The 22,686-nt window shown below is 36.2% G+C and overlaps 1 protein-coding gene and 1 non-coding gene across 2 annotated transcripts in view; both read right to left on the reverse strand.

The window, feature by feature from the left end:
- Prex2 (phosphatidylinositol-3,4,5-trisphosphate dependent Rac exchange factor 2) overlaps window positions 1-22,686 on the reverse strand; it is a 298,856-nt gene that overhangs the window by 41,817 nt on the left and 234,353 nt on the right. The window contains exons 36-37 of the mRNA XM_046428586.2: window positions 4,166-4,232; window positions 3,727-3,917 (exon numbers count right to left, since the gene is read on the reverse strand). Of these exons, the coding sequence (XP_046284542.1) occupies window positions 3,727-3,917; window positions 4,166-4,232 (258 nt within the window). The remainder of the gene's footprint in view (window positions 1-3,726; window positions 3,918-4,165; window positions 4,233-22,686) is intronic.
- Window positions 18,960-19,033, reverse strand: Trnaa-ugc (transfer RNA alanine (anticodon UGC)). Its single transcript has one exon. It is a non-coding gene; the product is annotated as a tRNA-Ala (tRNA).

The raw sequence follows: 22,686 nt of genomic DNA on the forward strand, positions 1-22,686 counted from the left end.
GAACAGCTAAAGAGAGCACGGACAGGAGACTTGGATCAGCTGACTTGTACTGTATGTAAAGAATTATTTCAGGGAATTGTGTTAGCTTTTCATTGCTGTGACAAATACCCAAGGAAAACAGAGGAGAAAAAAAAAATTATTTTGGCTCAGAGTTTCAGTTCATGGTCAACTGGCTCCATTTTTTTGAGCCTGAGGTGACTCAGAACATTTCAGCAGAAAGGTGAGGTGGAGAAAAGCTTCTCAGCTCATAGCAGCCAGGAAGGAGAGACAGAGAAGAGAAAGGGGAAAAGAAGAAATGCCTTTCTTGGACATGAACCATGTCCCACATTTTCCACTACCTCTTGATAGTCCATTCAGCTATCAATGGACTAATCCACTGATGAGGCCAGAGCCCTCATGATCCAATCATTCCTAAAAGCCCTACTTCTGAACACTGATGCATTGACCAAGCCTTCAACACATGAGCCTTGGGGCACATTTCAAGTCCAAACCATAACAGAGAGAGAAGCCAGGATAAGTACTATGAAGAGATTATTTTAATAGTTCATCATGAATTCTATTCCTACTAATTTTATATTCTGTTTCTATATATGCTATTCTATACAGCTCTGGCATTTGATCCAAGCTGACATTAAAATATCTGGACATTAATGATAATTAAATCTGCCTTTTAATCTGAAATCCACATTCTTTCTTTTAATATCAAATATATGCAATATAACTCAATTCTTTAAAAAAATATTTTTGGTCCTCTTCATTTGCCCAGTAAAACCAGAAAAGGCAGAAAGTTGACAATCTAATGTGAATATCATACTTTTGATTATTTCTCATCTTAATTTTAAAAGTAAAGTATAAAGACAACTTTGGAAGTGTTTGTACTAATTAACCCTGTGAATCTCTCCCCTCAGTTGGAACCTGAGGTTAACCTCTGAGGTTCATGTTGCTTGCAGGGTTCTTCTCCAGCTGTCTGCATTAGCACTACTAAAGGATTATTTTAGGAACAGTCTTCTGTGGGATTTTGAATTGCAATATAAATTAGCACAAATTTTATCTTCTGAAAAAAATCTAAGCAAAGCCTTCACTGAAAAATGAAAGATTATGTTCAAGTTCCATTTTACTCTACATAATAGGAAAATTAAAGAATTTTCAAATAGATTTAAGTTCAGCACCTTTTATGGTGCATTAGGGCCTACATCTTAGTAAATATCTTCTGAAATTAACTAACAAAAGGTCTATTTATTTTGAATAATAGGAATAAAGTCAAACTATTTTAAAAATCAATGTTTCTTAACATTCTAACATGCCAATCAATGAATATCAATATTAAACAGTTGTGTAACATTAACATGTTTCTTATACTACACCTGTCAAATTCTAAAATTGTCATAGAACATCTGTGAGAGTAATCTGCACAATATGATCATGTTCTCCAGCATTAAATGGAAGGTTTAATCATATTAACTTTTCATAAATTAATGCAGAGGTAAGAGTATATTTTCAGAGATTAAAGTTGAAAGTGTCTTCCTATTTGACCAGGTGCATCTAAGGATAACTCTGACCTTAAAGTAGGGTGAGATAAGAACACAGTCCAGGTGATGCCACTATGAACTCCTTACTGTTCTCTGAATACAGTAGGCTGTTTGCACTGCTGCTCTCCTTGGCTGGAAAATTCCTTCTCTGAGATGTGAGCACAACTCACTTTTTCATTTCACTTAATGAAATCCTCCCACTCCTATCAGAAGTTATACCTCTCTTCCCATCTTGTCACCGTTTGACTACTCTGATTCCGTGTTTTGGGGTATTTATCCACCTGCCATATCACATATTTATCATCTATTTTCTCCCAATGCCATGCACACTATATGAAAGTCAGGACTTCACTTTTTCAATATAGTAACCCCAGCCACTAGATCAGCATTGGCACCTCGAGAGATCAGCATTGGCACCTAATTCATGCTCAATGGCCATTGATGATATGAATGAATAATGAATGAATGAAAGAATGGAAACAGACTGAATGAACATGAATTTATCAGAGGCAAGATCAATTCTCTGTTCCTAAAAGGTTATAAAATAATATATGATCCATTCAGTTGCAGATAACATTTTCAATTAAGCTCTTGGTAAGATTGCAATAGTGCACAAGGTACACAGCAATTAAAATGAAGGGAAGCTGGGTGCAGTGGCACATGCCTGTAATTCTAGTGGCTCAGGAGGCTAAGACAGGAAGATCTTGAGTTCAAAGCCAGCCTCAGCAACAGCAAGGAGCTAAGCAACTCAGTGAGATCCTGTCTTCAAATCAAATATAAAATAGGGCTTAGACTGTGGTTCAGTGGTCAAGTGCGCCTGAGTTCAATCCTCAGTAACCACCCCCCCCCCCAAAAAAAAGGGAAAAATTTCAGGCTATTTTTTCAATTACAAGGATGTAATGGCCCTTTCAGAGGAATAGTCATGTTACATTTCTTAAGCAAGACAGTGCTGTGTGGGGCTTCAAAACTAGTGAATGGCCATACCAAGTCAAAAGGGATTTCACAGATGAGAGGGTTGAATGGCCCCTCTCCCCTTTCCACTTCTACAACCCAATCCATCAAACCCCCATTCAAACATCACCGTCCCCTTGGAAAGTTTCCAGATCTAACCATCTCAAAGACATATTGTTCCTGTGAATTCATTCTTCAGCTGTAACTTTTCTAGGCCACTTGAATCTTTTATAGTTTGGGGTTTTTTTGGTGTGTGTATTGTTTTTAATCTTATTCCATTATTATTATGTTTTTGTTAGCTATTTTCTGTTCGTTCTTCATGCCTTATGTCTCCAAGACGAATGCCCCACTTTATGATGTTACACAGCAGGCTCTGAAGCACCATCTGAAAACTTTGGCATCAATTAAGCACCAAGTAAATTTGAATAAATAAGTAAACACCATATTCAAAATCTAAATGGCCCACTACTAAGAACTAAGTCTTGCGAGAGAAAACTTGCTCCCTACTCAGATTAAGATTAGGACTAAAATTCTGGCCCTGTTTTCCATCTATAAGGGTTTACTTCATCATGAATATGAGAGATGATTATGAAGAGGGACTTGACTTGGGGGTACCCACTCTCATTTCAGGCCTAAGTCTGATGAAACTACATTAAATTCACACACCTTTCTTGGCTGCCCAGACAGAGCACAGTTGTCTAAGACAAATCACCTGAATAGAACCTGTCAAAGATTTTACCTTGTCTTCTCAAGCATATTTTGTGAGCTCCTGGACCATCAATGATTTTGTCCAATGGAGGAAGGCAGCAGCATCCCCAGGGAAGCAGGGAGCCCATAGGACCTGTGCTCTAGGAATGGGAAGCACTGAATAGTGGAATGTCTATCAAGCTAGTGAGAAAAAGAGTATCACTGAGCTCTCTGAATTCAGCTCTTTCTAAGCAAATCCCTACAGTGAATAAGGAAGCACATTTTTTGCACCTAAAATACAAATATGGTTCATATAAATGCAAGAAGGATAAGATTCTGGGTCACCATGGTATAAATGTAGGCATGCATTCATTTGTGTAAATTAGTATTCACTAAAAATATAAGTACTAAAACCAGAAAACATCAAAAATTTTATTCCAAATGCATCCACATCCTTTTGATGTTTCCAGTTTTGATTTCACGCAGCCTATATGCAGACAAGAACCACCAACTAACACGTGGACTAACAAATGCAAGCAAGGCAGGGAAGCTCACGTACCGATGCACTCCGCTGCTGCACATGATGATGTGGCAAGCTCCCAGCCTGTCGCACAGCTCAGAAGAAACTGACAGCAGTCCAACTCCAGAGGCGCTGCAGGCTGTGTTTGCACAAGCAGCTGTGCGTTTTGATCTGATAAATGAGCCTACCAGTCGATAAAGTTCATCCAAAGCATTGAGAGGCCTCATTAGCTGAAGAAAAAAAGTGAAGAACATAAAATTCAACATGTTTTAGTAGAAACCCTTTTTTAGATGGGAAGCAACTCACAGTTGTTACAGCTTTGAAAGTACAGTCTAAACCAAAATTATTTTGTTATGGAGGTAACAGAGCTGGAGTCTACAAATGTTGCAATTACCCGCTGCTCAAGAAGAGCAGAAAAGCTGAGTAAGGAAGGTCTAGGAATAACAAGGCAGTGATAAATATAATTATCTATTCTTACCTTATCTACATAGGCAGCTTTGGATGTGGAGTTTGGTGGTGAATTTGATTTGTCCAAATAGAATGCCCTGTCAGAATCCAAAAAAAAAAAGAAATCATGGTTGACTGGTAGAAAAAAACGTAAAATGCATCAGGATGTTCAACTTTTGTTGACTTCCTTTTAAAAAAAAGAGAATAAAGCATTGAACCTAGGGTGAATGGGGTTGCACAAAAGTCCTCATTTATCCATTGCAGGGCAATTAAAGCTACCATCAGCTCTATTACATATTGTGTGGCCTCAGATAATTGTCTTTGCTCAGTTTCCTCATTTGTAATTTGGGAATAGTGTCAGCTTCTACTTCGTAACTGCCAAGAAAAGTAAACGAGATAATGTGGGAAAAGGCTTAGAACAGCACCTAAAACAGAGTGAGTGCTTTTTAATATTTATAATAATATTATTATGAAAGTTGAAGACGTATGTTGTGACTACTGAAGAATATTTACTGTGAAAATGTCAGATTATGAAACTAATATAAAAACTAATTTTAAACAGAATATTGAGTTGATATTTTAATCAGTAAGCTATCTTCAGATAGGAAGCTATGCATTTTGAGAATGCACTGGATCTTTTTTTTTAATCAGCAGAATGCAATAGGATAATATCTATTCTAAAATATGAAACTGCATCCTAGTGGCCTGCAATAATCCAAAAAATTATTACTGTATTTGCCTTGTTTTGCTTATGGCTCAATTCTCAACAAAAATTGTAAGGAAATGATCCATAAAGATGATGTGTTCAAGTTTTGACCTAGCATTTATTTTTTAAATTGTGGTAAAGATACGCATAACATAAAGCTTACCATTTTTAAGTGAACAGTTCAATAACACTAAATACATTCACATGAACCACTAGGTTAGCAATTTTTGCTGATATAAAATAATTTCCAAAATGTGATATTTAATATTAATTTAATATTAATATAACAAAATAAGTCCTATAATATTTGAGTTGTCATATTAGATATTCCAATAAATGTTGATCAGATTGGAGTTCTGAACACTTTTCAGATTTCCAAGTATTGGCCAATTATTATCAAATACATGGATAGTAACAGGCAAAAACAAAGAGGGAGAAATCTATGCCCAGTGCTTGCTTTTTCAGTGTCTCTCTCTCTCTCTCTCTCTCTCTCTCTCTATCACACACACACACACACACACACACACACACACACACTGCTAGTCCCATTATTAGTAGTAGTATTGCTTAATTTTGTCTTTTTAAGATAAAGCAATATGGATGAATCTTATCTTAGATATAAATTAGGAAACTTTTAGAGTACCTTTCAAACAATAATTATGTTCATTCTTATTTAGAATTATTTTCTTCCTCTCTAAAATAAAGATTCAACTCTTCTTCAAAAGAATTTGTACCAATTCAGCATCCAAAGTCAGCTGTTGCTCATTAGAATCCATTCTGAACTCCTAAGAGATTTATTTCAAGATACAGGTAACACTCTAAGCCGGAATCCCACAGCCACCCCTTGCCCCTGAGCACATCCACTGTGAGGAGCCTGGGAACTACAGGAAAGCCAGGCAGTGTGTGGCTCCAAAGATGGCTAGGAAGACATGAGCCACAGAGCACCATCAAGTGCCAGGAAATTAAGTCCCTATTACAGTCACTATATCAAGAGCGAAATCAAGGAGTTTGAGGAGTCATTAGAAAATTTTCAAGATTTTCCCCAGTGTCAGGAAAGCAACAATCCAGAGGAAATCAGTTATCAAAAAAGGAAGCAAAGCTTGGGTTGTGTGAGAGGGATAAAAACTCCAGTTGGTGACTCAGGAGGTACAGACAGTGTACCCCGCTAAGGAGTTTGGGTCTTAATCTAAGGGAGTTGGGAGGCAATGAAGGAAAAGTGCAATAGAAGGAAGGAGCCTCATTACAAGTTTTTTTGTTTGTTTGTTTCCAATTTGTATATAATTGTCAGCCATTTATGTTTCCTCTATTTACCTGCTCATATTTCTTACTTGTGTGTAGTCTTACACCATTTTTTTTCCTTTGGTACTGGAGATGAGTGAATCCAGGGACACTTAACCACTGAGCTACAGCCCCACCCCTCTTTTGTATTTTAATTTAGAGACAGGGTCTCACTGAGTTGCTTAGGGCCTTGTTACATTTCTGAGGCTGACTTTGGACTCATGATCCTCTTGCCTCAGCTTCCTAAACCAGTGGGATTACAGGTGTGAGCTGCCACGACTGGTCTATACGTTTTTACACAGATTTTAGTTTTTACTTTTTAAATAAAGAATTAAATTTAATGACTTCTTAGAGTTTCTGCTCCTCTTTCCTGTTTTTTTTTTTTTTATTCTTTGTAGGCTTTCTTCCCCAAGAATATTTTTTTAAGTTGATTATTTAATTCATATTCTCAGTCATTGTTTGCTTGTGGTATATTGTGGCAGATAATTCTAGAATCCAAATTCATTGTAAATTTCCCCCCTCAATATTGCTCTTGGCATTTGTTTTCATTCTAATGGTCTTTAAAGGTGGTTTATTTTTTCTCTATTAACGTTTTCTTTTTATCCTCTAAAGTTTAACCAAAAAGTGTTCAGATATAGATTTATTTTTCTTTATCCAAATAGGTTCTCATAATGTCCTTTCTGACATTCTGAGATTTCTGACTTCCTTGAGGGGTCTCATCTTCAATTCTAAAGCAATAGCAGTTCTCTCTCTCACAGTTTCATCTTTGCACCATTGCTTCTGTTTTCTTCTTCTGGAACTTTCATTTGACACATGTCCACGTATTCTCAGGTATTCTCTCTCTCCCTCTTTCTCTTTCAACATGCACCACACTTTCTTTCTCTTAATATCTTATTTTCCCATTATTACAGTCGAGGTGATTTCCTCTGTAATATCTTTCTGTAATAACTTCTGGAATCTATCTTATCTCTGTGGCCCAAGAATGGAATTGAAATGCAAGAGATGAGTTATAGGCTGGGCTGAGGCCTCTGGCCTTCTGGGCTCTGGAGAAGGACAGAGCAGGCCAGGACAGCTTCTTCAGGATAATGGGAGATCAGTAACCCTTATCTCTGTGTCAAGCAGTTTATCCTTTCTATCAGAAACTGTATTCCAATGATTTTTTTTTTCATTTCTAAGATTTCCACCTGTTCTTATTTTATTTCTGCTATTATAAGGTAAACTTCCTACTAGACTATAAACCCCCTATATGGATATTGATTTTATTTAGTTTTGTTTATTGCTGTATCTCTAGCACCTGTAATATGGTGGAAGTATACCATTATTGAGTATATGATCTCAAGAAATACTTCTAAGTAAACTATAATTAGATAACTGATTTTTGTTTGTTTTAAGACTTTCAGCCTTTCTTTATGGATGGTATTCCCTTGTTTACATTTTAAGCATCCATAATATACTCTGCCAGGCTGTTTCAATTTATCAAATTCTTCTAGGATGTATTTATTATAAATGGTCAGTTTTTTTGGCTGTCTTTCTTACTGTCAGGTTTCTCCATGTGCTTTGGAATCACAGTTTGTAAGTTCCCTTGAAATGAGAATTTCTTTCATTTATTTTTATTTAGATTTTTTTTTATACAGTTCTATTATTGGCTCTAGTGCCATCCTTCTCTTGAAAATGGTTTTGGTATCCATTTGGTGCCCAGAATCATACATCTGTAACCTCTTTGCCTCAGTGGTTTGAGTATGACATTGTGTTGACATCCAGATTATTAACAGCCCCATCACTAACCAGTGAGTGTCTGGTTCAGTTCCTAGTTAGTGCCCTGTTGGCCAACTCCTGGCATCTTAAACCCTGAGCACCATAGTAATGGCAGTCTCAAACAGTAGGAGGCAGCAGACTTCATCCTTCACTTAGACCCAGACAAGTGCTATATGCCCTGGTTTCAAATAGCAAGGCTAGCTCTGGACTTCCACACAGTATAAGGTAACACTGATCTCCCATTATCTGGAAGAAGCTGTCCTAGCCTGCTCTGTCCTTCTCCAAAGCCCAGAAGGCCAGAGGCCTCAGCCCAGCCTATAATTCGTCTCTTGAATTTCAATTCCATTCCTTGGCCACAGAGATAATAATTGTTTTTGAGTTCAGCTGTGACTTTAACTTCTGTCTTCATATTTTATCAAGGATGACCACACATGATTTTCCTCATTTTAAAAATGGATTTTGAAATTGTCTAACATATATAAGGCACATTATTGAAGATTAAATTAGTACATATGAGATGCTCAGCCCCGTGATTAACAAATAGGACTCATTCAATAGCACCATTATTCAAGTGCACAAAGGGGGAAATTAGTCTAGGAGGATTTTTAGACATGGTTAGGAATATAAAGCCAAAGACTTTCTTTCTGCTTTCTCCTGAGACCATCTCAAATATTTAAAAAATAGAGGTTAAAAAATGAAACTTAAGTTAGATATTTGAAATCTAGATTATTACATGATAAGTGCATAAATAGAAGTTTAGGTCTAAATAGAAAAAAAATATTTTTAGGTCAAAGGAAAAAAGACTCATTTAAAGAGCTCATTGCATTAATTGTAGAAACTGCGGGTCTTCTAAACTTTGAATCATCTGGGGAGAAAAACATTCTATAAAAGAAGCCCATGGATCACTAGTGCCACGTAAGGAGAGCATTGCTACAGAAATTTGCCACCACCACTAGGCACACTCTTTCTTCTTTCTGAAAGAGATGTTTCTTTAAAAATAAAACAAACAACAACAATAACAAAAACCCCACAAAGTTGTCGCTGATTTAGACAGTTAAGAGCAGTTTAGATGAGGATGATCTGATTCTGCTATTATTCACTTACAACAGACTTGACAAAAATCTTCAAACATTCAATGGAGCAAAATCTTTAAAGAAAAAGTCCATATTTGATGAAAAGAAAATAAGTTAGATAAATAACTTTTATAGGTTGGAAATGTAGCCCATATCAAGTAAAACTTTATTTAGAAACAATTACATCTTAAAGGCTACATAACAAAACTGAAATACAAAAACCAGCTAATGATATATCTGTACAATTAAAAAAATTCTTAGGGCTGGGGATGTGGCTCAGGCAGTAGCGTGCTTGCCTGGCATGCGCGGGTGCTGGGTTCGATCCTCAGCACCACATAAAAATAAAATAAAGATGTTGTGTCCACCGAAAACTAAAAATTAATATTTAAAAAAAATTCTCTCTCTCTCTCTCTCTTTAAAAAAAAAAAAATTCTTAGAAGATAAAGGCTTACTACAGGTTTAGAGTTGAAAACACTGACATCCATATTTGTGCCCGTGGTAAATCTTTGTTAATCCATAATAATGGAAGCACATTACAAATTATTAACAATTACCAATCCATGATTATGGAAATCGCATTAATAATTATTAATTAACAAATATTAATAAAATATTATAAAGTATACCAAAGTACTGATAAAGTCCAGAGAAGATAATAAGGAGTAATAGCCACTTCAACACTCCCATGCAATAATAACCAACACATTTTTTAAATTCTATTATTTGTTAAAGTAAGAATTTGGACTCAAGGATGAAATTAATTTGGGGTATTTTCATCAGAACAAAGGTTGTTCAGCCAAATATTTTGCCATCCAGAAGGTTTACAGGTATTCACAGAATTTCAATTATCATTTAGACTATGACAAACCATGGACAAGAAATAAATTCATAATGCACTATCCTTAATTACAAAAGTCTTGCAATGCCCTTAATCAAATTTTATGGGAAAAGTTAATGGAAAAATTGGATTAAAGCCAGAACTGACAGTAGTTTATTATGCTTCTGAGGTTAGTAAGAATGAAGTCATTGTCCTTTGTCTGAATACAGAAAACCTTATTAAGGCCATTTTGAATGTGTGCTGCTATTTTACCCAGGCTGAATGGTAGGTTTCCTTTCAGGCTGATGTACATCAGGCTTCCCTGTCACAAGTTTGTAAATTAACTCTGCCACTTCAAACAAATATATTATGATACTATTTTTCATTTAATTCTCATAGAATAAAATACCAACGAAGGAGGTGATAATATCATGTGTTTTAGTAAGGAGTGTTATAAACATATTCATGTTAAATAATGACAATTAAATGAACCTTGTCTTGTTTTTCCTACCATCTAATAGCAAAGACAAGTACCCATGCATTTTTAATGGAAAGCAGATAATAGCAGGTAAATTAAAAGGTGCCAAGAGTTGCTGGGCATATAGAAGGAGGGCACATGAATAAGGTGTAAGAGTTGGACTTGGATGGCTGGATTAGGATTCTGACAGTCAAATAGGAAAGGGACATTTTAAGTAAAGGCAACACCATGAACCGCTCAGCACACATAGAATGGATGAAGCCAACTGGAATAAAGAGTGGGTTCAGGGAAGGGAAGGAGAGAAAACTCTGGAGAAGACTGGATACATGTTCTGAGAAAATAAAATAGCAAACTAAAAACCTATAGTTCATTTGTTAAGTAGTGAAGAAGGGCTACAAAAATGCAGGCTTAGCTAAGAGCTACAATAAAGAATTGGACAGGAAGAAATACTAACTCATAAAATTGAAAATTTAGGAAATTTGAGCTGCCTGAGATCCTAGAAGGGAAAAGAATCATTTAATACCAAGACCCTAGTAATATAATGAAGAGGGAATTGACACTTGCCATGAGAGAAAAACAAAACAAAACAAACAAAGTTTGTGGCACATTGAGATTAATTTACACAGAGTTATGCACGTTCATGTACTAATTTAACAGGAAACAGCTTCCTTAAAAAGGTAAATAGCATCTAGTTCAACAGGGTCAGGCTCATGCTCCAGGAATGGGATGATCAATTTTAATCAGTTTTTCACATAATGGGAGACAATGAAGCAGATTCATCTGAAATATTTAAAGCAAATTATTTTGTCATGGGAGAGAACCAAAAGTCACATCAATGACCAACCTTCTCATTTGGCAAACTTTCCCCCGCCCTTTCTCTGGGCAGCTTAGAGGCTATACAATTTCTAAGAGAGAAGATTAAGGCAAAAGAGTCTCTGATATTTTATAAATAAAAAGGAAGTACAGTTTTCAGCCTAGATCTTTGCTATATTCTTGCTTCTTCTCTAGATCATTGCTTATAAGTTCATTTCTATACTTATGATCATTTCCAGAAATTTTTCACTTGGTCAGACAAATATATATCTCCTAATACTGTATCCTATAAAAAATATTCTAAACTGTTACCAGGTTGTTTCTGATTATTTTACAAGTATTTTGGATTTTAGTGATTACTCTGCATTTCAAAAAGAACTGTAATGGCATTTGGTCAATCATGCATACTGTTCACAGGATCAGGTAAGTCCTTATAATGCAGTTGAGCACAGGTGTGACTGGGTGTCTCATGGGTATTACAGTAGAACTGCTTTTGACTATCATGACACTTAAATTAGAAAAATAAATAAACTATAGGACATCTCGTGAAACACCACTGTTCTCTTGTATAAATGAAAATCACTAGACAGTTTCAATTTATGGCCACACACAGTAAAAAAAAAAAAAAATACAGGCTGAGTGGAAAAGTGGGAGAATGTTAATTTGCACCTCCATTCCATCCATTTTTCGTGCCCCTAAGCATTAGTCTTGGTAAACTTACATGAACAGAAAATCTGTACTTAGGACTATCTTCGATTTGTCTGTCATAAAGGTTTTACTGCCAATATCCATTTTCAGCTTCATTTCCAAATCTTGAGTGTTCCATGTTGGGGAAAAAAAAATGCTACAAAGTTAACAAGAAAGGCCACAGGTGTGACCAGAGAGAAAACCTTTCATATAGATGATGGATAGATAGCATTCTCCAACTTCTTTTGTGTTCTGAAAATGTAATTATTGTGTCAGACACAGTGGAGATATGCGTTACTCCATACTATGGTCAATAATCTCATTTCAGTCTCTGTCTTGAGCTCCTACTGTGAGTGACCTGACTGGATTGAAATCCCATTCTCTGCTTTACAAACATCCTCTTATTCCACATTGATCTTTGCTCTTCCTTTCATGAATCTGCTAAGGTGGACGCTCCTTTTTCCTGTACCCACTATATGTACCTATTACCACAGATATCATCTATGCTAAAACACTCATATATACTTATTTTCCAATGACAAAACAATGCTCTGTGATTATGGAACACAATCTCTATGGAAATGGAGAGAAAAAGAAACAAATCCTTTAAAGTAAGAAAGGCTTTCTAAACAATGTTTACCTATACTGTATGAAACACTCCTCATCATACCCAGGAAGAATATTAAAGTCCGTGGCATTTTATTTTTTATATAACTATTTAATTTAATAATTATGTTTCAAGGTAATCTTTGATTTGAAAATAACAAGCTAACTATTTAGGTTTAAAATCATAAAAGTCTTACAAAGACACTATTGATAATATTATTATATTGTTATAATATTATTTTACAATAACATTAGAATAATAATAATAACATATTAGTAGTAGCAGTGATGGGTCTGTTCCTTTTCTATCACTTCTTTCTCTGTATACCTTCTGTAACTAAAATACCGTCTGTTTTTAGGATTACCTACATAAAGTACAAAGATAACCAATTTATTGCTTTACTTTAAAATCATTTAGACGGAACATGGTGGAGCATGCCTGTAACCCCAGAAATTCAGGAGGCTGAGGCATGAGGAAGGCAAATTCAAGACCAGCCTCAGCAACTTAGCAAGACCATCAACAATTTAGTGAGACTCTGTCTCAAAATTTAAAAGAAAAAAAATAAGAAGAGCTACAAATGTGGTTCAGTGGTTAGGCAACCCTGGGTTTAATCCCCAGTACCCAAAATGTGAAATAAAGCCAGGCCTTAGAAGGTTTTCCTAATGATCTACCAATAGATTTTCCATCCCATGTCTCAGGACTGTGCTCTGCCTTGCTCATGCCCTGCCCCCACAACACACCATCCACGAATTATAAGCTTCCCCACCGTTTTGCATATTGTTCTCTCTTGCTTGGAATTCCCTCTCACCTTCTTCTGCTTGGCAAAATTCTACTGATACTATTAAGCCCAGCTCAAATATGAAATCTTGAGAACTCTACTGAAATAAATTATCTCATCCTATTATTCTAGGTTGAACTCATTTTGTTGCTTGTGCTAAATTATGTACTTTTATGTTGTTGTTGGACCAAGGACTGAACTCAGGGATGATTTTAACCACTGAGCCACATCCCCAGACCTATTTAAAAAAATTTTTTTTGGAGACAGGGCCTCACAAAGTTAGCGAGCTGGCTTTAAACTTGTGATCCTCCCAAGCCCCTGAGATTACAAGCATGTGCCACCACATCCAACAGCTAAATTATATACTTTTCATGGGCACAAAACTCTTCTGACACATGCCATATATCTAATATTTGATGTAGTAATGAACTGAATTGGACTTTTATTTTACGGGAGCTAGGGTATATAAAAGTTGGAGTTACCATACTATAAAGCAACTAAATATACCTACCTGAAAGAGGAAAAGAAATACATTAAAATTTTTAATTATAAAGATGGCTAAATAATCATTACAAATATTTTTAAAAGGTTTTTTTGTTGTTGTTGATGCAAGAGAAATTCTTAGTCTTATAAGTATTAGGCTGTGACTCAATTAGCATTGAAACCTAATACTTAAACAATCATCAGAACTTAACATTAGTGAGCAAGGATGTTTGACAACCTCTACTTCAGAGAGTGACAACTATAATCAAGAGGAAAAATTCTCTAGCAACCTATGTCAGCACTGTTCTACCTATAAATGACTCTAGCAAATGATACAGCAAAATTCTTTTTCCGTTCTAAAGATGAAGAGATGAAAATAAATATGGTTATCTTCTATAACACCAAGCATTTTGTGTATCTTAATTCTTAGCTTGTATACTCTGCACCAGAATCTATACAAAGATGAGTTATCATTTATTTGGCCAAATTCAAGGTTCTTAAATATAGAACCCTTACATATAGTAAGTCATTCAATGCTAGTTGTTGTATTTATTAGTAGTAGTAGTAGTAGTAATAGTAAGTAGTATTACCAGGAATTAAATTCAGAGGCACTCAACCACTGAGCCACATCTCCAGCCCTATTTTGTATTTTATTTAGAGACAGGGTCTCACTGAGTTGCTTAGTACCCTGCTTTTGCTAAGGCTGACTTTGAACTCATGATCCTCCTGCCTCAGCTTCCTGAGCCGCTGGGATTCCTGGTATGTGCCACTGCACCTGGCTTCAATCCTAGTTATTATTCATTATCCAAGACCCATTTTCAGCATTACTTCCTTTCTCAAGCTTTCTAGTTAATCTTTAGTCACCGGCTTTTCCATATACCCCAGCACCCTCTACCTCTTTTAACTTCATTATCTCCAGTTTTATATCTGTGGGATTTGTTCACGTTTCTCTCCCCATTATACTATCAGCACCTTGAAGTTACCTATCACTTCAGAATGCCAGGAACACAGTGAGTGTTCAACATATTTTGTTTGAATAAATAAGTGAATAATTAATTCTAAAATGCATTCATGAAAGTCAGCTTTCAACCAATTCCTAGGCGAATGCATCTCCTTTCAAGTAAGAGTCTGTTTCAAAAAGTACTGAAAATTGTCCCTCATAAATGGTAGCTAGCTATTTGGTCAAAAAAAAAAAAAAAAAAAACTGTCAAGTAACATAAATTTTCTCCATCACAAAACATATACACACATTCACTATTTCTCTTATGAAATGAATTTACAGTAGGAAAAAAAAGATACTTGGCTGGAAAAGATAATCCAGGTCTTTGCCCTATCTTAAACTTTCAAGGAGCTTAATTAAAATTGGCTGAAGCAGCGTGAAATTGTCACCATCTTTGAAGATATTAAGGTCAACAATTCTAGAATGAGACTCATCTGAAAAATAATGTAGAGTCATTATTTATCAGTTATTATTTTCTGAGGGAACAACAGGGAAAATATAATTGGACTAGAATTACAGATATGTAGACAAGAGAAAGATGTTACTAGAAGAATTTAGAGACATAGAAAATATTTCAAAATAAGTCCATTAATTAAATGAAGCCCCCTCCTCAGAACTCTTTTGGTAACTTCACTCCTCAGATAAGCAAAGACATCAAAGGTACAAATTCAATAAATTGGAATTAAAGATAATCTGAATGAGGACTGGGATTCTCTCATATTTAACACCATGTACTCAACACCTAGAAAACTGTCCAACAGAGGAGTTTCTCAGTAAGAAGTTCTGAATTTCAACAAGAGTAAACAATTTAAGGACAGAATGAAAAATCAACCATTATTAACAAAGGACAACCTCCTGCAATACTGAGTCGTTCCTGCAAAGAACTGGGAGTTCGACCAAATTCACTGACTCCATGCCCCTTCTAGATCTTGTCCAATAACTTCTCCTCTTCCAACAAAAATCCATCCCAGGGAAGCCAAACTGGCCAATGCTACTTCCAACCCTTCAACCCATGCTCTGTTGACTATAACCAGGGTGCTCCTGCCACACCACTAGAGCCATCCTCTCCAATGATGCTCACGACTGTGCATTAACCAAAATTCAGTGGACAATATCCAAACATTACTTTCTGAATCTATTCTTAGAAATGGTGCCCATTCTTTCTTCAAATTCTTTATTCTCTTAGCCTTTACAAACTGACCAGGCACCTTGCTTATTTTCACATATTTTTCTTGCTCTCCCTTTTCTGCCTCCTCTCCTAGACTACTCTTCACTGCCTACCACCCCTTAAGCATCTGTTTTCCTAGGTTCTGCCTTGCCACTCAGTTGTCACTCTGAACATTCTCCTAGGTCATTTATTTATTTAGTTAGTTACTTATGTTTTGTAGGAACTCAAATATCTCTAAATTCCAGATTTCTGTATTCATATATTTGTTCATAAACAAATGCTGGGGATAACAATGTGAAAATAAGACAATATTTATCTGCAAAGGACCTAACAGTTATTGACTGAGAAAGCAAAATGGTAATTGCAATCCAGTGGGGGCAACTAGAAAGGTTTAGCAGAGTGCTAGAAAAGCACATTATTGAGCACATTAGGACAAGGAGGTATTACTAAGCCAAGGGAAAGAAGAGTCTTTAAGGCATGAGTAGAGTCTTACAGGTGAGAAAAAGAGTATGCCATTTAGATCGCGAACTTTAAGTCTGTGTAAAGCTGCTGAATTCCATGGAGAGAGGGAAAGCATTGAAAAAAAAACTGGGAGATTAACTGAGTAGATATGAACTTAGTTGAATGAAAGAGAAAAATGGTAGGTAAAATCAGAAAATGGAGGAGGAGAAGATAAGACAGAAAGGCTGGTGGGGAAAGGAGAGAGACAGCCTTATCCTTTATTTATCATAGACTCTGCCAGGTTGTATTAGATAGAAGTGAAGAGGTAAATGATGTGATGCTTTAAAAAATATGCCTTGCCCTTACTGTTGATAAACTACTGCAAAATCTGCCTTACTTTCCTGAAATCTTCATGGCATTCAACAGGAACCTAAGAGTTATAAAAGAAAGAATTTCTATTCATAAGGACATGTTCTTAATATTTTTATTGAATTACTTCAATAAGTATTTTTATGTATCAATCTAGGCACAAAGAAATATTCAATATTTAGAATATAGCAGTGAGCAAGAGTATAAAGTTCCTTCCCTCAGGGATCTTGCATTCTGGCATGCACCAGATGGGCATGTTCTCTGGAGGGAGAACAAAGTTGTTTACGATAGATTTGGGCAAACCTACTTCCTATCTGAGCTAAATCTGGGACTAGAAGCACAGCTGGAGCTGTACATTCTGATAAATAGTTTCCCACATCACCTATCCTTGTGTAGCTTTCGGGCGTGATTTCAAATGCAGTTATCTGCATTATTCTCAGAAGTATCTCCATGCACAAACAAGCTCCTCCCGCTCCATTTTGCGTAGCATTTATGCAAATTTCTTCTACGTTCTTCTCACTGAACAGAGAGGCTAGTTGCACCCACACCAAGCATCTTGGAGAAACTCTTGATACTAATTTTGCTTTCCAATTAAGTGGCTCGGCAGGAATCCTCGGAAACCCATCTTCAGATACAAATCTCTGTGATCAGCTGTTCTATTTGTTAGGTAAATATTGAGGACTAAACATACTTCTTCTCAGCTAACACTCCGAACAGTCTATAAAGCACAATTAACTCCCAAAGACAAAGAAGGAAACAGGGTTGGAGATACTAAGAACTTGCCCCAGGCACAGAGCTAGGCAACAGAGAAATGGGGACTGGAATACAAGTTTGATGAACATCCTCTAGAATAAAGCAGTGGCCAATTTCACATCATTATACTGTTTCTTCTTGTTTATATAATTGCAGATTTTCATATTTCTGCTATCCCTGCCACCATGACCTAAATGTCATTTGGTCTACTAAGTATATTTCTAGGTGTTTCTCCCCCCCCATCTCTCTCACTTGGCTCCTGAGAAATGCCATGAATGTGCTATTAGATCTATTGAAAACACGATTCCTTGAGATTAGCAAGGGATTTGTTCATCCATTATCTTCTTCACCCCTTATTTGTCCTCCATGGTATCATTATCCCTCTTACCCCCAACTGCTTAGAACTCAAAAGCAAATTGCTTCACTCACATGTTTAAGCCTAAGCTCCTTAGCTGGCATCTGAGGTCTTCATGGTCTGTTCCTGCACACCCCTCCTGCTTCACTGTCCTACAGAGCCTGAGCATACTGTTCCACCCAGTGAAACAGTGCTTATCTCCTGTTAAAACAGGCCTAGCTGCTCCACTAGCATCATCTTTTGGAACTACCCCCCAATCCCTAAACTTCCCAGTCTTTTTCTAGTACTCTTTTTTCCATGCTCTCTAGCCTATCCTGCTATCTCTGTCAGTGTTCACTGGAGTATTTCAAAATAGCCTGTTCATTTCATTTACTCTTCTTTTCCTTCTAGATTCTGAATCATCTCTGTATCCTCAATGCTATGTGCATGCCTGTACTTCCATTTAAGAGCACAATAAATACTGATGAGTCATAAGGAAGAGTTCCCACAGCAGGATGGGAGTGACTAGGAAGACCCAAGGGACATTGATAGAGTCCAGACTATTCTCCAAAAACAAATTCACCCAGGTAGTCTGCTGAAGTTATCATGATGTTAGTCAGGGACCTACCACTGTTTGCATCTTATCTCCTGGTCTGGTTACCCTAACTTCTGGGCATTTGTATTCACTTATCTATTAGTAGGTATTTTGCTAGCAATGGGGAAAGAGAGAGAGAGAGAGAGAGAGAGAGAGAGAGAGAGAGAGAGAGAGAGAGAGAGAAGGCTAGGTGAAAAGGAGAAACACATAAAATGAACATACAACATGATGTGATAAATGGTGTCATAGAGACAGACACATAAGGGAATAGAAAGAAAAAGACTCATATGGACAGGGTGGAAAGACCTCATGGAAGTGAATTCTGAGGTGCCAGAAAAATGATTAAGAGTTGGCCAAGGCAACTGAAATGAGTTATTCTGGCCAAATTTACCAAAAACCAAGCAACACTTTTGTTTGATTTTCTTCCTAAATGACAGAATTTCACAAACTTGAGTCTATATACGAATAGAACCTTGCCCTCAGGTAAAGTTGGGCAGTCTATCTCAATAGGCAATTGATTTAACAAATCAAGTTCTATTTTCTTCTCACAAATCACAAGTTTCAATGGAATAGAAGACACAGAAACAACCCCACATAAATACAGTTATCTTGTACTAGACAAAGGTGTCGAAAACACACACAGCCTCTTCAACAAATGATGCTAGGGTTTATTTATTTATTTATTTTTTATGCTGGTGCTGGGGATTGAACCCAGGGCCTTGTATGCAAGACAAGCACTCTACCAACTGAGCTATATCTCCAGCCCCAACAAATGGTGCTAGGAAAACTGGAAATCTATTTGCAGCAAAATGAAATTAAACCACTATCTCTCACCTTGCACAAAACTCAACTCGAAGTGGAACAAGGACCTACGAATTAGACCAGAGACCCTGTACCTAACAGAAGAAAAACTAGGCCCAAATCTTCATCATGTCAGATTAGGTCTTGACTTCCTTAACCAAACTCTAAATGCACAAGAAATAAAGAATATATCCATATTAATTTCTTCCAGGTTGGAATCATGTGTTCTGTATGAGAAGCTCTGGATCCAAGCTAAATTTCCTTACTGATATAAGGTTAAAGCTTTGAAAGGATTATTTATAACCATTTATTCACCTTCCATGGCACATGCACAAAATAAAAGAAGTCTGAAATGTCCACAAAAGGAACTGAACAAAAGCAGTAGGAAAAACAAATTCACCCAGGAAGCTTGACTAAGTTGCCTTGAATATATTTTTAAGGCTGATTGTCCTTGTGATCAGATAGAGAAGTCAGCAGAGTTAAAAATAAAAATCAATCTTGCTTCTATAAGCACTGAAAATTTTTTTCTCACAGAGTATATTTCCCTAACTGATTCTTTGGGGTATCCTTAGGTTTTCTTTGACACTTCCAGTTCTCATTTATTCCAAAGGAAATTCTGAGCACGAAGTACTTTCATCTTTCCTGTGCTTTGGTGAAAACAGTAGCATTTCCTAGCTTAGGGACAGAAAACAATAGGTTTTCTTAGTATCCAGATAGAGATGATTTCTTTCAAAGGATCCTTGAAAAATGAAGACCATTTTATCTGCTTCTGCTTGTCAGCCAGTATATCTATTCATCCTTACGAATATTATCACAGTGCAGGACTCTTCACAAAAACGTGAAAACTCATAGTTAAGGAATTCTAATCTCATGTTCTGCCCTTATCTAAAAAATGCATTAAAATTGCTTTAAGGTAAAAGTAAAATAGTTATAGTTAAAATCCTTCAAGGGCAAATGAATTAGTCTGAATTCAAATAAGTACAGTCGAGGTGAATTAAATATGACTACATGCATAAATGTATATACAGCTGTATTTCACTCTTGGTAAAGTAATGGTGGAAAGGTTTAATAGAATTATAGTACTTTTCAAATAAAAAAGAGATGTTGCTCTCAAAGTGCCACTACAACTTCCTCTGATCTTGTCTCACGTGAAATTTATGAACCTTGGCTACACTGATAAATATGCTGGAGAGGTCTCCAACAGAGTCAGCATCTGTACCCTTCAAATAGCCTGGAAATTTTTTGGATACAACACACAGTAGACTAGATACTGGAATAAATTCAGTAAAATAATAATGTCCAAAAAAATGTCACCATATATTACAATTAATAGGATTTCCAATTCAACTATCTTTATGATTTTATGCTGAGCATAGTGGGAACTAGGACCTGGTTAGCTTCATGAGGGAGGCAGGCAAACAATCCACAATATAATACAAAAGGCTGTTCCAAGAGGAACAATATAATCCAAGAGGCTGTTCACTATTCTAAAGAAGAAGGTCATTAATTCCAGCTGAAGCTGTAACTGAAGGCATCCTGCAAGAAGATAAGTTTGAGATGGGTACTAAATAATCAGACTCTTTTAGCAAATAGCAAAGGAGATGAAGTATGTCCTAGATGAAAGCTGAGTTAAAAGACATTGAGGGGAAAACCAAAAAAAGGAGCATACAGATTCTGCTTGCAGATTGGTTTCATGGCCCTGTTTCTCTTGAACTCAAACTTCCAATTTCTCCTTTCCCTTTTAAAATTTTCACACATGCTATCCCCGCTGCTAGAAAATAACCTCCCTCCATTTGAAGTTTACCTCCTATCCCCTTCTTTCTCTCAATTCCTCTTTTAGATCTCAGTGGAAAGGTCATTGCTTAAAGCATTCATTCCTGAAACCTTCATCTATTCCAGATTAAGAGGGACTCCCTTCCTGCACACCTACCTAGCACCTCGCAGCTTCCCCCACAGAATTTGCCTCATGTATTTTTACAATGTATTAGTGAAAAGTGTATTTTATATTTATCATAACCCACAGACAAAAATGTTGCTGCCAGGCCATGATCTTATCTATTGTTACGACACCAATATTTGACTCTGTCCTTGATACTTTGTAGGCAAGCAGTATTTATCAACTACATTTAAATATCCACCAGTTCCTTTAGTTTTACTTTGTGAGATTTTGGCACTCAAATATAACTTATGTTTTTATAAACAGGAGATACTTTCTATACTTCGTATACAGGAAAGAAGTCTCCAGAACTGTTCAGCATTTTAAGATAATTCAGATTCTAGTTTCTAGACTCTTTTTTTTTCCTTCCACGGGATAATTATTTCTCATGTAAAGCAAAATTCGCAACACTAAAAATTCTGTGTTCAGGGCTGGGGATGTGGCTCAAGCGGTAGCGTGCTCGCCTGGCATGCACGGGGAGCTGGGTTCGATCCTCAGCACCACATAAAAATAAAATAAAGATGTTGTGTCCACCGAAAACTAAAAAATAAATGTTAAAAAAATTCTCTCTCTCTCTCTCTTTAAAAAAAAAAGTTCTGTGTTCACATTCAGAAAACAGAAATAAATTGTACGCATTTGGCTGGTTGTAAATTCACCAAAATACGGATTATCTTAAGCTAAAAAAAAAAAAGGTACAAAAAAACAACAACCAGGTGGTAAAAGACAAAGTAGAAAAAATATTGAACTGATATGAAACCAGAAAGTTTCTGATTAATTAAAAAATAAATTTTATCACATAACTCTATGAGCTTCAGCTATAATAAAAAATTTAATAAAAAGGCATTATTTATAACCTAATTAATATTCTCACATACCCATTCACTTGCTCTCTAATTTTAGCCTGTACTCTCATTGATTTAATATGATTTTTCCATAAATACTTATCGATAGAACATGACATTTTTCTATTTCAAACCTGGATACACTGTTTGCTATCCAATCAAGGAATGGGAAACAGTATTTTTGTGTTGAGGACATTGAGGGAGATCAGAATGTGAGCCTGGTGTCTGGGACAGGATGTAAGAGCTGGAGTCCCTTGTGCCTTCCTGCTGTTTGATAGCTACAGGTGAAGATGTGAAACGGCAGTGAGGCCCTGCCATCCCTCATATCCATCCCATGTCAGGGGTGCATACTCACTAACATTTTATTTTTTCTGCAGAGACAGAGAGAAGTGATAGGTCTCAAAGAGATGCTATCATGGGAATAGTGAAAACACATGTTTTTGGCAGACATTTCTCGGTTGTGAAAATTGTCCAGAATATATGGCTCTGAGGTTGGTACCTGTGTGTAGTATTTCTATTTATACAGAAAATGCGCTTAGCTTTTCAAATCTCTTTTTTTAATGTGCCATTCTTTATCCACAAAGGCACACCTCAAGAGAACATTTATTTTGAATAATTGTCTTGTTTTCTTCCTACAGAGATGATGAATTTCATTTAGATACCGCGAATTGTGGGCTCTAAAAAAAAATCAGTATGAAGCTAACATTTCACAAAAATAAAATATCACAGCAGCCAATATATAATGTGTATCCTTCTGAGTTTCATTATTTCCCATTTATTTTATACTGAAAATATTGCATTTAAAAATAATAACCTAGGCCTCTGAAACTGCAAGGAC

The sequence above is a fragment of the Marmota monax genome, unplaced genomic scaffold (assembly GCF_021218885.2).
Source record: "Marmota monax isolate L192 unplaced genomic scaffold, Marmota_monax_Labrador192_F-V1.1 WCK01_AAM20220418_F8-fsc00044, whole genome shotgun sequence".
NCBI classification, from domain to species: domain Eukaryota; kingdom Metazoa; phylum Chordata; class Mammalia; order Rodentia; family Sciuridae; genus Marmota; species Marmota monax.